The sequence below is a fragment of the Salvelinus alpinus genome, chromosome 5, assembly GCF_045679555.1.
Source record: "Salvelinus alpinus chromosome 5, SLU_Salpinus.1, whole genome shotgun sequence".
NCBI classification, from domain to species: Eukaryota; Metazoa; Chordata; class Actinopteri; order Salmoniformes; family Salmonidae; genus Salvelinus; species Salvelinus alpinus.
The window spans coordinates 12,294,071-12,308,928 of record NC_092090.1 but is presented as its reverse complement, the minus strand read 5'-3'; the positions used below and the strand labels follow the sequence as shown (position 1 = coordinate 12,308,928).

At 43.1% G+C, this 14,858-nt stretch overlaps 1 protein-coding gene across 1 annotated transcript in view; it reads right to left on the bottom strand.

The window, feature by feature from the left end:
* Positions 1 to 14,858, bottom strand: part of trpm5 (transient receptor potential cation channel, subfamily M, member 5) — a 64,464-nt gene that overhangs the window by 25,075 nt on the left and 24,531 nt on the right. The window contains exons 13-22 of the mRNA XM_071400640.1: positions 14,368 to 14,491; positions 13,897 to 14,042; positions 10,093 to 10,205; positions 9,510 to 9,611; positions 8,551 to 8,815; positions 7,476 to 7,594; positions 4,556 to 4,688; positions 4,003 to 4,177; positions 2,113 to 2,281; positions 1,282 to 1,460 (exon numbers count right to left, since the gene is read on the bottom strand). Of these exons, the coding sequence (XP_071256741.1) occupies positions 1,282 to 1,460; positions 2,113 to 2,281; positions 4,003 to 4,177; positions 4,556 to 4,688; positions 7,476 to 7,594; positions 8,551 to 8,815; positions 9,510 to 9,611; positions 10,093 to 10,205; positions 13,897 to 14,042; positions 14,368 to 14,491 (1,525 nt within the window). The remainder of the gene's footprint in view (positions 1 to 1,281; positions 1,461 to 2,112; positions 2,282 to 4,002; positions 4,178 to 4,555; positions 4,689 to 7,475; positions 7,595 to 8,550; positions 8,816 to 9,509; positions 9,612 to 10,092; positions 10,206 to 13,896; positions 14,043 to 14,367; positions 14,492 to 14,858) is intronic.

Here is a 14,858-nt window from a genome sequence, read left to right as displayed (position 1 = left end):
CTAGCACCAACACCACTCTGTAGGTATCTATATACTAGCACCAACACCACTCTGTAGGTATCTATATACTAGCACCAACACCACTCTGTAGGTATCTATATACTAGCACCAACACCACTCTGTTAGTATCTATATACTAGCACCAACACCACTCAGTAAGTATCTATATACTAGCACCAACACCACTCTGTAGGTATCTATATACTAGCACTAACACCACTCTGTAGGTATCTATATACTAGCACTAACACCACTCTGTAGGTATCTATATACTAGCACTAACACCACTCTGTAGGTATCTATATACTAGCACTAACACCACTCTGTAGGTATCTATATACTAGCACCAACACCACTCTGTAAGAATCTATATACTAGCACTAACACCACTCTGTAAGTATCTATATACTAGCACCAACACCACTCTGTAGGTATCTATATACTAGCACCAACACCACTCTGTAGGTATCTATATACTAGCACCAACACCACTCTGTAGGTATCTATATACTAGCACTAACACCACTCTGTAGGTATCTATATACTAGCACCAACACCACTCTGTAGGTATCTATATACTAGCACTAACACCACTCTGTAGGTATCTATATACTAGCACTAACACCACTCTGTAGGTATCTATATACTAGCACCAACACCACTCTGTAGGTATCTATATACTAGCACTAACACCACTCTGTAGGTATCTATATACTAGCACCAACACCACTCTGTAGGTATTTATATACTAGCACTAACACCACTCTGTAGGTATCTATATACTAGCACTAACACCACTCTGTAGGTATCTATATACTAGCACCAACACCACTCTGTAAGAATCTATATACTAGCACTAACACCACTCTGTAAGTATCTATATACTAGCACCAACACCACTCTGTAGGTATCTATATACTAGCACCAACACCACTCTGTAGGTATCTATATACTAGCACCAACACCACTCTGTAGGTATCTATATACTAGCACCAACACCACTCTGTAGGTATCTATATACTAGCACCAACACCACTCTGTAGGTATCTATATACTAGCACCAAGACTGCAGTGTAAGGACCTGTATACTGTCCATGAGTGTTATGTTTCATATCAAACTGAATTGCATTGTGTACGTTCACACTACGATGTGCAGTAGGGCTGCTGCAACCAACAACATATAAAAACACATGCACTGTATATGAACGTGTGATTATGTACCTACATAACTATACATGTCAGTATGTATGCGATGTAAAATACGTCTGTTTCTGGTCCTACCTAGTTGCTCCAGTTTGGGCCCAGGCCTCTTGACCAGGCTGAGGAGCAGCTGGGAGCAGTGGCTGATGATGATGAAGGGCGGGGCTAAGGAAGGCCGGCTGTGGTACTCCACGATCAGGTTGTACCTCTGGAACTTCCAGAAGATGTCTGTTTTGCCCTGCACCACCTGGAATGTGTAGCTGTAGGCACGCAGGTGGAGGAAAGACCACAGTGAGAACACACTGCATGAGATGCACGTGAGTAAGTATTGATCTTTTTTCTGTGGTAATCCAAGGTAGAGAGACAGTTGAATTGTGTATGCCCGTGAAATGTACAACCTTAAATCATTATTATTATTAATAATAATCATATCAGATGGTTGTGTGAGACAGTCACAGTTCAGGCCAGATTCTTCCTGTCAATCATTAAAAGCTCTGTAAGTCTATAGGCTTTGTTCAAACAAAACTTTCTACCAGCTGTTCTGGGTCAGAGAAAACAAAACAAAAGTATGTGTCAATGATTGTGCCAGTTTATTTTGGTTTCACACAGTGGATGTCAATGAATACATCCAAAACCTCTGTTCTTGCAGCACATGATCATGGAATTGGTCCCTGAATTGGGACATGTTTTTGGAGTCTCCCTCATCAGAGTATACTATTATTTCCTGGGTGATGACTGTGGCCTGAGTAACACGCGTGTGTTAAGTCTGACCGTGTACATATTTGCCACTTAGCAGATGTTTTCATTTTACATACGGGTGGTTTTCCCGAGAATTGAACCCACTCTCCTGTCGTCGTCAAGCCCCATGTTCTACCAACTGAGCTGCAGAGTAGCGTGTGTGTTGAGTCTGACCTGAACATGGCGATGAGGAGGTTGAGCAGCAGGACGTTGGTAACCAGTAAGAAGATGACCAGCAGTAGGATGACCAGCCAGTTGGCGTAGACGTTGGGACAAGGCGGCAGAGTTCCCATGATGATCTCCTCTATCACCGTGGTGCAGTTGGTCTCGGGCATCCGTGCCACTGGGAAGATTACATTACATAGTTCTTCACTATCGGTTGTTCGCAGATATTTGCTTTAACGAACAAGAAAATGCACTGCGTGACACAGACGCAGGTCGCCCGCTGAGCAGTGTGGTCAAGCATGCAGAAATACTGTTTAATACCAAGGTTCTTATATTCACTAATAATTCAAGATATATAGTGAATGACAACAAGATGTACCACTGAACGAAACTGAACTACATGTAAACTGAACTACATGTAAACTACATGTAAACTGAACTACATGTAAACTGAACTACATGTAAACTACATGTAAACTGAACTACATGTAAACTGCATGTAAACTGAACTACATGTAAACTACATGTAAACTGAACTACATGTAAACTGAACTACATGTAAACTACATGTAAACTGAACTACATGTAAACTACATGTAAACTGAACTACATGTAAACTGAACTACATGTAAACTACATGTAAACTAAACTACATGTAAACTGAACTACATGTAAACTGAACTACATGTAAACTGAACTACATGTAAACTACATGTAAACTGAACTACATGTAAACTGAACTACATGTAAACTACATGTAAACTGAACTACATGTAAACTGCATGTAAACTGAACTACATGTAAACTACATGTAAACCGAACAACATGTAAACTACATGTAAACTGAACTACATGTAAACTGAACTACATGTAAACTACATGTAAACTACATGTAAACTGCATGTAAACTGAACTACATGTAAACTACATGTAAACGGAACCACATGTAAATGACATGTAAACTTCATTTTAACTGAATGACATGTAAACGACATGTAAACTACATGACAACGGATCTACATGTGAACTACATTTAAACTGGCTATGTGTAAACCACATGTGAACTTGGCTATGTGTAAACTACATGTAAACTGACTACACGTGAACTACATGTAAACTGGCTATGTGTAAACTACATGTAAACTGACTACACGTGAACTACATGTAAACTGGCTATGTGTAAACTACATGTAAACTGGCTATGTGTAAACTACATGTAAACTGACTACATGTGAACTACATGTAAACTGACTACATGTAAACTAAGAGTAAACTACATGTAAACTGACTACATGTAAACTGACTACATGTAAACTAAGTGTAAACTACATGTAAACTGACTACATGTAAACTACATGTACACTGACTACATGTAAACTACATGTAAACTACATGTAATCGGAACTACATGTAAACTTAATGTAAACTACATGTAAATGGAACTGCATGTAAACTACATGTACACTGACTACATGTAAACTGAACTACATGTAAACTACATGTAAACGGAACTACATGTAAACTACATGTAAACGGAACTACATGTAAACTTAATGTAAACTACATGTAAACGGAACTACATGTAAACTACATGTGCACCAGTGGAGGCTGCTGAGGGGAGGATGGCTCATAATAATGGCTGGAACGGAGAATATGGATCCATATAAACCATGTGTTTGATGGATTTGATATCATTCCACTTACTTCGTTCCAGACATGACCATGAGCTCGTCCTCTCCAATGAAGGTGCTACCAACCTCCTGTGATATACACTACATGTCTCCTGAACAAAATGTAAACTACATGTGAACTACATGTAAACTAAACTACATGTGATCTACATGTACATGACTATAAGAGCAGAGGCACTGCTAGAAAACAGAAAACATTCTATCTCACCGTCAATCTCCTCCAGTGGGATCTGGCCAAAGATGTGCAGGTAGGGTCGATACAGGACCCTGCGAAACACCCAGTCTAGGCGCGGGTCGTTGGGGTGGAGAAGGGCCTGAGTAGCCACGCCGTACGCTATGAGCCACACACTCAGGAAGAACAGGAAGAAGAACACATCCTTCATCTGCCAGGAAGAACAGAGCACAAACACTACGTGTAATCCTCATCTGACATACACTACAAATGTACCAGGTAATAAAGTACGGTTAGAACCACAATTCCATTTCTACACACCAGGGTTGGGGTTGAATTACATTTCAAATCCAGTCACGTCAGGAAGTACACTGGAATTACAATTACAATGAAAAATAATAATAATCAATGACAATTTTTTTTTAAATGTTTTATTTGGTTAACTTTCTGAATTGACTGGATTTGACCTGAACTCTGATACACAAATACATCAGAGTTTTGTAAATGTGGTTAGTGGGGCTACGTTGTATTTATGGATCATGCTTTGTGGGTCATACGTGTTTGTCTTTTGAACAGTTCTCTACTTTACCATCCTCTCCACAATGATGATCTTGGGCCCCAGTTGCTTGTGGATGGCGAAGATGTGGATAAGACGCAGTGTGAACACCATGAAGTCCAGCGCCAGAACCGTTCGTCCTGCCTCATACGTGTCTTTCATCATCCTGTCATAATTACATCCTATATTAGACCTACATTAATCAAATTCAAATCTAGACCTCGAAGCCAGTTCCACAGATAAAAAAAATAAAATAAATTATCCTCCCCCTAATCAGGAACTGATTAAGACCTGGGACACCAGGTGGATGCAGTGAATTATCAGGTAGAAGACCAAAGCAGCAGTAGTCCCCGGACCTCGTAGGGTCAGATTTGAATACCCCAGCTGTACGGAGTTAATGTCACTACCAATGTCACTTCATACAGTAAATTTACTGAAAATCAGCAGTTCTTTCTATCACTAGATATCACACCACAACTATAGCCTACTGTAGCCTATCATATAGCCTACCTACTGTAGCCTATCAAAACTCATTTCCTGTTAGAAATCATCACTTTTTTAAATCAAATCCTCCTGCTGCAGGGTTATTTTACTCTTGCGATGAAACTGGTCAAATTAAGATCCTACACCTGTATATTTGTATTTTGTATTTATTTAACCAGGAAAAGCCCATTGAGACCCAGAGCCTCTTTCTCAAGGGAGACCTGGCCAAAAAGGCAGCAACAATCAATACATTACATAATTAAAACATACAACAATACAACATGATCCAGCCTTAAAAAAAGCATTTACACTCCTACGTAAGTCTCCCATCAATATTTTAAATTCATTCAGTGGCACTAACATATCTAGATGAAGCATGGATTGTAGATTATTCCATGTGTCTGGTGCACAAGAAGAGAAGGCAGTCTTGCCTAATACTGTGAATGTCCTGGGGATTTTCACCCATCCTGATTGTGGTATGAGCGGTTTGCTGGCGGCTTTCCTGTTTCTTAAGTAGCAACCACCTAGCAGATTGGGTATGGTAACTGCTGGTGGTGAAGGAGACCAGACTACAGAGGTAAAGAGGGAGTTTACCTGCTGGTGGTGAAGGAGACCAGACTACAGAGGTAAAGAGGGAGTTTACCTGCTGGTGGTGAAGGAGACCAGACTACAGAGGTAAAGAGGGAGTTTACCTGCTGGTGGTGAAGGAGACCAGACTACAGAGGTAAAGAGGGAGTTTACCTGCTGGTGATGAAGGAGACCAGACTACAGAGGTAAAGAGGGAGTTTACCTGCTGGTGGTGAAGGAGACCAGACTACAGAGGTAAAGAGGGAGTTTACCTGCTGGTGGTGAAGGAGACCAGACTACAGAGGTAAAGAGGGAGTTTACCTGCTGGTGGTGAATGAGACCAGACTACAGAGGTAAAGAGGGAGTTTACCTGCTGGTGGTGAAGGAGACCAGACTACAGAGGTAAAGAGGGAGTTTACCTGCTGGTGGTGAAGGAGACCAGACTACAGAGGTAAAGAGGGAGTTTACCTGCTGGTGGTGAAGGAGACCAGACTACAGAGGTAAAGAGGGAGTTTACCTGCTGGTGGTGAAGGAGACCAGACTACAGAGGTAAAGAGGGAGTTTACCCGCTGGTGGTGAAGGAGACCAGACTACAGAGGTAAAGAGGGAGTTTACCTGCTGGTGGTGAAGGAGACCAGACTACAGAGGTAAAGAGGGAGTTTACCTGCTGGTGGTGAAGGAGACCAGACTACAGAGGTAAAGAGGGAGTTTACCTGCTGGTGGTGAAGTAGACCAGACTACAGAGGTAAAGAGGGAGTTTACCTGCTGGTGGTGAAGGAGACCAGACTACAGAGGTAAAGAGGGAGTTTACCTGCTGGTGGTGAAGGAGACCAGACTACAGAGGTAAAGAGGGAGTTTACCTGCTGGTGGTGAAGGAGACCAGACTACAGAGGTAGAGAGGGAGTTTACCTGCTGGTGGTGAAGGAGACCAGACTACAGAGGTAAAGAGGGAGTTTACCTGCTGGTGGTGAAGGAGACCAGACTACAGAGGTAGAGAGGGAGTTTACCTGCTGGTGGTGAAGGAGACCAGACTACAGTGGTAAAGAGGGAGTTTACCTGCTGGTGGTGAAGGAGACCAGACTACAGAGGTAGAGAGGGAGTTTACCTGCTGGTGGTGAAGGAGACCAGACTACAGAGGTAAAGAGGGAGTTTACCTGCTGGTGGTGAAGGAGACCAGACTACAGAGGTAGAGAGGGAGTTTACCTGCTGGTGGTGAAGGAGACCAGACTACAGAGGTAAAGAGGGAGTTTACCCAAAAGGGCTTTGTAGATGAACACATACAAATGTATGTCTGCGCATATAAAGTGAGGTCCAACCTACCATTTGGTACAAGGTGCAATGGTGGGTGAGTGACTTGGCATTTACAATAGAGCCCAAGGATGCATGATAAACAGAGTCCAGTCTCTGTAAGACAGAGGAGGCTGCATGCATATACAACAAGTCACCATAATCAATTACAGAGAGAAAAGTGGCCTGAACAAGCTTCTTCCTAGACATAAGCGGGAAGCAAGCCTTATTACGAAAAGAAAAACCCAATTTCAATGTAAGCTTCCTCACAAGATTATCCACATGAACTTTAAAGGACAACTTGTCATCCAACCAAATACCTAGGTATTTGTAGGATGACACTTTTCAATGGATAAGCCACCAGATGTGACAATGCTAACGTTCTCTGGCAGAGTTCTAGCTCTGGTAAAGGTCATGAATTTAGTTTTTTTTTTGTATATTCAAGACCAGTTTGAGACCATAAAGGGAGGCCTGCAGTGACTGAAAGCAGTCTGGAGCTCTTCAACAGCCTGAACCAGAGAAGGAGCACATGAATATATAACTGTATCATCTGCATATAGATGTAACTTTGTTGGTTGCAAGAGAGGAAACTGGATGCAAGAGAGGAAGGACTCACCTGCAGGACACACCGATTACGAAGAGTGAGATGGCCACCATGTCACACTTGTTCCAGTTGTCCTCCACGTACAGCTTGAATTTCTTCAGGATGCTCATGTCTTCGTCTGTGAAGAAACTCTGCATCACCCAGGTCAATAAAGTGTTAGTTCACTCTGTTGGAACATCACAATTAGCAGTATCATTCTATTTGTGTATATTTCGAGGTCATTTGAGTAATTTATGTCAAATTTCCCCAGGCTAAAAATAATTTCTCCTCAACAACAGTCCTCGAGTATCCTCAACGCTGCACATATTTTGTCTAGCCGCACGCACACCTGATGCAAATTATCAACAGCTGATAAGAGTACCTGAGGAACAGAGTTGAGAAGCACTGAAATGGAACCCTATTCCTTAGTCCACTACTTAGTGTTTTGAACAGGGCCCTTGTGGAAAGTAGTTCAGTATGTAGGGAATAGGGTGCCATTTCAGACACAGATATTCTGCTATGTAACCTTTATGTAACTAGGGAAGTCAGTTAAGAACAAATTATTATTTACAATGACGTCCTACCCCGGCCAAACCCTAACTCAGACGACGCTGGGCCAATTGTGCGCCGCCCTATGGGACTGCCAATCACAGCCGGATGTGATACAGCCTGGATTCAAACTAGGGACTGTAGTGACGCAAACTAGGTCTTGCACTGAGATGCAGTGCCTTAGACCGCTGCGCCACTCGGGAGCTCACTGGGCAAAAACTGGTTGAATCAACGTTGTTGCCAAGTAATTTCAACAACAAATAATGACGTGAAAAAAAAATTGCCCCAACTTTTAACCTAAATCCAATGACATGGTGATTTTTTTATTTTATTTTCACATTGAATTCACGTTAGTTGACAACTTAAACAAATTTAAATCAAAACCCGTGGGAAGTGATGTCAATGATGATGACATGAGTTGGGCTCATGGTCTCCCTAGGTAGCTCTGCCAGAGTCACCCTCAGCCCTACAAGGACATTTCCTCTCGGACTAACAATTAAGACGTTGGTTTCTCTCGTGGGAGACCAGAGTTCAGATCCAGCCTGTGACGTCAACATACCTGTCTCAGCTCCTCCAGCACCAGGGTGAAGACCCAGAAGTAGAGCATGATCTCAGGGGCCCCAGGGCCCGCTGGGGGCGGAGGACGAAAGTCCAGCAGGAGCACGTAGGTGAACAGGATGAGGAAGGCAAAGTACATGAGGACGTTGCCTAGGAACACAGTGACTGGGGCACTCCAGAAGCGACGCCAGCGACGCAGCAGGAAACGCCACCACACGGCGGCGCTGCTCTGGCCCTCCACGCCACCAGGAGGACCACCCGAGTCTCTGGAACACCATACAACAAATTGAAAATTAGGAATTTCACTTGTTTATAATTTTTTATATACAGTATTCTTCAACAGTCCACAAAAATTCTAGCCTCCTATTACCAGACTGGCTAGCTCACAAGGCTGCTAAAATGCAGGTTGACATGAAGTGTAGTCAACTTTGTTCTAAGGGCATAAATAATCTGATTGGTTTAGGGCAGAACAATTGTTTATATAGCTTATTCAACTAAACCTTTAATAAAACAAATGCTAACTGACCTACTGGCATATTTTTGACATAGCTTGCTAGCTAATTCGATTTTATAATTCAACCTTAGTAGGAAGTAGTGCCCTGCTCAGCTAAGCTACATATAGTTTAACATTTTACGTTTCTGCCCCCAGGGAAACATAACTGTCCATTCCAAATGTTAAGTTTATATAGCTTATAAAACAAAATATTTTGATAAAGAAAGTGGGAGCTGATTTACTGGTATATTTGAGACCAAACTAGCTAGCTCTATTCTATGTCTCAACATTACTAAAAGATAGCTATTTGCTAGCCAAATAGCTGATTAGCTTAGCATTTTACGTTGCTACTGTCACGTTCTGCCCTAAACCAATCAGATTCTTTCTGCCCTTAGAACAAAGTTGACTACACTTTATGTCCCTTTATAAACAACAGGTATAGTAGAATAAATGGTTTTATAACTCACAAAGGGTCATTGTCTGTTAGTAGCAGGGCCTTTTCTGTGTCCAGACTGTCTAGTTCCACATACTGCTCCTCTCCTCCACCACGACTGTCTAGCTCCTCATCACTGCATCATTACACACATAGAGACAACATGACTACACGCACGAGGACAGGGCCGATGCATGCACACACACACACACACACACACACATACACACGGGCGCGTACACACACACACACACACACACACACACACACACACACACACACACACAAACACACGAGCGCGTACACACACACACACACACACACACACACGGGCGCATACACACACACACGAGCGCATACACACACACACACGGGCACATACACACACACACGAGTGCATACACACACACACACACACGGGCGCGTACACACACACACACATAGTGATAGTGGTACACACATGAACATATTGACCCAAGCACTCCAGCACGTAGATGCAGACACTGAAACGAGTACCCACAACTCTGAGCTTCAACAACAGACATACGTTCTTACGGTTCCTACCGTACTGTGGAAATGACTGTGACAACATGAAGCTAGATTGTTTCTGTGGTGACCTGAACTTGATGAGGTTGGTCCAGATGAGAGGGGGACAGAAGAAAGACAGCACCAGTTTGGAGATGGCTGTGTCTGTAGTCATCGCCCCCCACCAGATCTTAGTGAGGAACCCCTGGGACAAACCATGAGCGCAGTTACCAACCTACCACACAACCTTATCTTAGGCCATACTAATTGTATTACATAGGCCATACTAATTGTACTACATAGGCCATACTAATTGTATTACATAGGCCATACTAATTGTATTACATAGGCCATACTAATTGTACTACATAGGCCATACTAATTGTATTACATAGGCCATACTAATTGTATTACATAGGCCATACTAATTGTATTACATAGGCCATACTAATTGTATTACATAGGCCATACTAATTGTACTACATAGGCCATACTAATTGTATTACATAGGCCATACTAATTGTACTACATAGGCCATACTAATTGTACTACATAGGCCATACTAATTGTATTACATAGGCCATACTAATTGTATTACATGTTTAACATATATATATTTTTAAGTAGGACAAGCACATTTTAGTGTCTTGGGGAGGTTAAAAGAGGTAGTTCAGCCATAATCTGAGAGAATGTTGTGAATAGTTTTACTGTAAAATTGAGGACACTATTTTGCTATAATCCTGCAACAACAACAAAAATGTAAAGGGCACCCATTTAATAAAATGTGTATGGCCTTACTGCTGTGAAAGTGCAGAACACACAGAAACCAGCAGAGGTCACATCACCCCATTAAACACACCTATCAACACAGAAACCAGCAGAGGGCATATCACCCCATTAAACACACCTATCAACACTGAAACCAGCAGAGGTCACATCACCCCATTAAACACACCTATCAACACAGAAACCAGCAGAGGGCATATCACCCCATTAAACACACCTATCAACACTGAAACCAGCAGAGGGTATATCACCCCATTAAACACACCTATCAACACAGCAACCAGCAGAGGTCATATCACCCCATTAAACACACCTATCAACACAGAAACCAGCAGAGGGCATATCACCCCATAAAACACACCTATAAACACAGAAACCAGCAGAGGGCATATCACCCCATAAAACACACCTATCAACACAGAAACCAGCAGAGGGAACATCACCCCATAAAACACACCTATCAACACAGAAACCAGCAGGGGGAACATCACCCCATAAAACACACCTATCAACACAGAAACCAGCAGAGGGAACATCACCCCATAAAACACACCTATCAACACAGAAACCAGCAGAGGGAACATCACCCCATAAAACACACCTATCAACACAGAAACCAGCAGAGGTCACATCACCTCATTAAACACACCTATCAACACAGAAACCAGCAGAGGTCACATCACCCCATTAAACACACCTATCAACACAGAAACCAGCAGAGGGCATATCACCCCATAAAACACACCTATCAACACAGAAACCAGCAGAGGTCACATCACCCCATAAAACACACCTATCAACACAGAAACCAGCAGAGGAAATATCACCCCATAAAACACACCTATCAACACAGAAACCAGCAGAGGTCACATCACCCTATAAAACACACCTATCAACACAGAAACCAGCAGAGGGCATATCACCCCATAAAACACACCTATAAACACAGAAACCAGCAGAGGTCACATCACCCCATTAAACACACCTATCAACACAGAAACCAGCAGAGGTCACATCCCCCCATAAAACACACCTATCAACACAGAAACCAGCAGAGGTCACATCACCCCATAAAACACACCTATCAACACAGAAACCAGCAGAGGGCATATCACCCCATAAAACACACCTATCAACACAGAAACCAGCAGAGGTCACATCACCCTATAAAACACACCTATCAACACAGAAACCAGCAGAGGGCATATCACCCCATAAAACACACCTATCAACACAGAAACCAGTAGAGGTCACATCTTCCCATTAAACACACCTATCAACACAGAAACCAGCAGAGGGCACATCACCCCATAAAACACACCTATCAACACTGAAACCAGCAGAGGGCACATCACCCCATTAAACACACCTATCAACACAGAAACCAGCAGAGGGCACATCACCCCATTAAACACACCTATCAACACAGCAACCAGCAGAGGTCACATCACCCCATTAAACACACCTATCAACACAGAAACCAGGAGAGGTCAGATCACACCTATCAACACAGAAACCAGCAGAGGGCATATCACCCCATTAAACACACCTATCAACACAGAAACCAGCAGAGGGCATATCACCCCATAAAACACACCTATCAACACAGCAACCAGCAGAGGGAACATCACCCCATAAAACACACCTATCAACACAGAAACCAGGAGAGGTCAGATCACACCTATCAACACATAAACCAGCAGAGGGCATATCACCCCATTAAACACACCTATCAACACAGAAACCAGCAGGGGGCATATCACCCCATAAAACACACCTATCAACACAGAAACCAGCAGAGGGCACATCACCCCATTAAACACACCTATCAACACAGAAACCAGCAGAGGGCACATCACCCCATTAAACACACCTATCAACACAGAAACCAGCAGAGGGAACATCACCCTATAAAACACACCTATCAACACAGCAACCAGCAGAGGGCACATCACCCCATTTAACACACCTATCAACACAGACACCAGCAGAGGGCATATCACCCCATTAAACACACCTATCAACACAGAAACCAGCAGAGGGAACATCACCCCATAAAACACACCTATCAACACAGAAACCAGCAGAGGGCACATCACCCCATAAAACACACCTATCAACACAGAAACCAGCAGAGGTCTCATCACCCCATTAAACACACCTATCAACACAGAAACCAGCAGAGGGCACATCACCCCATTAAACACACCTATCAACACAGAAACCAGCAGAGGGCACATCACCCCATTAAACACACCTATCAACACAGAAACCAGCAGAGGGCATATCATCCTATAAAACACACCTATCAACACAGAAACCAGCAGAGGTCACATCACCCCATTAAACACACCTATCAACACAGAAACCAGCAGAGGGAACATCACCCCATTAAACACACCTATCAACACAGAAACCAGCAGAGGTCACATCACTCCATTAAACACACCTATCAACACAGAAACCAGCAGAGGGCACATCACCCCATTAAACACACCTATCAACACAGAAACCAGCAGAGGGCACATCACCCCATTAAACACACCTATCAACACAGAAACCAGCAAAGGGCATATCATCCTATAAAACACACCTATCAACACAGAAACCAGCAGAGGTCACATCACCCCATTAAACACACCTATCAACACAGAAACCAGCAGAGGGAACATCACCCCATAAAACACACCTATCAACACAGAAACCAGCAGAGGTCACATCACCCCATTAAACACACCTATCAACACAGAAACCAGCAGAGGGCACATCACACCTATCAACACAGAAACCAGCAGAGGGCACATCACACCATTAAACACACCTATCAACACAGAAACCAGCAGAGGGAACATCACCCCATAAAACACACCTATCAACACAGAAACCAGCAGAGGGCACATCACACCTATCAACACAGACACCAGCAGAGAGCACATCACACCTATCAACACACAGTCACACACCAAGAGGACTCTGTGAATATTGTCTGTGTACACAGTCAAATCTATCTAATGTATCATTTGTTTATGGAACATGGAGATTAAAAGTAAGGAGGCCACATGTCTGTTTCAGTGTGTCTCTGTGTGCCTGCACGTGTTACCGTAGCCTACCTGAACTCCATCGTGGGCGAAGAAGCACTTGGCGTCAGCCTCGGTTGCCAGGTTGAGGACGGTGGATTGATTCCAGCAGCGGGTCCTTCTCACCAGAAGAGCATAGGCCCTGTCCTCACTGTTAGAGTAGCACTCCCCAAACAGATCTGGCAACATACACACACACACCAGACTCAACACACTTACCAAGACTTCACACCATTCAAATCAGGCTTTTGTATGTTTGTTATAGAGGCATTGGTTGTATCTAGATCCTTATCTTGTGATGATCTCACTGTGAATTCTAACCCCAGGAGAATTTCCTAGGGATATAGATACTTTCAGGGAACATCTTTGTCTTCGTGGTATTTTTCAACTAAGTGATGGTTTGTGATCCCAGAGCATTAAGTCATCACAGAGTGTGATACTGCATGTTTTATCCAGTGTGTGTGTGTGTGTGTGTGTGTGGTGTGTGGTGTGTGTGTGTCTCACCTAGGGCAAACTGCTCATACTTGGCCTCCTTCATGCTGCGTGCTGACTCTGCCTCTGACTCCAGGCCAGACATCTCTTTCAGGATCTTACAACCAGCTAGAGCTGCAGCTACAGCCTCAGGACCCTGGACCACAGAGAGAGAGAGAGAGAGACATCAGAGAGAGAGACACAGAGAGAGAGAGAGACACAGAGAGAGAGAGAGAGAGATGATGATGGTATCCTTAATGAAATGATCAAATATACAGACAACAAATTCCAATTGGCTATACTAAAACTCTTTAACATCGTCCTTAGCTCTGGCATCTTCCCCAATATTTGGAACCAAGGACTGATCACCCCAATCCACAAAAGTGGAGACAAATTTGACCCCAATAACTACCGTGGAATATGCGTCAACAGTAACCTTGGGAAAATCCTCTGCATTATCATTAACAGCAGACTCGTACATTTCCTCAATGAAAACAATGTACTGAGCAAATGTCAAATTGGCT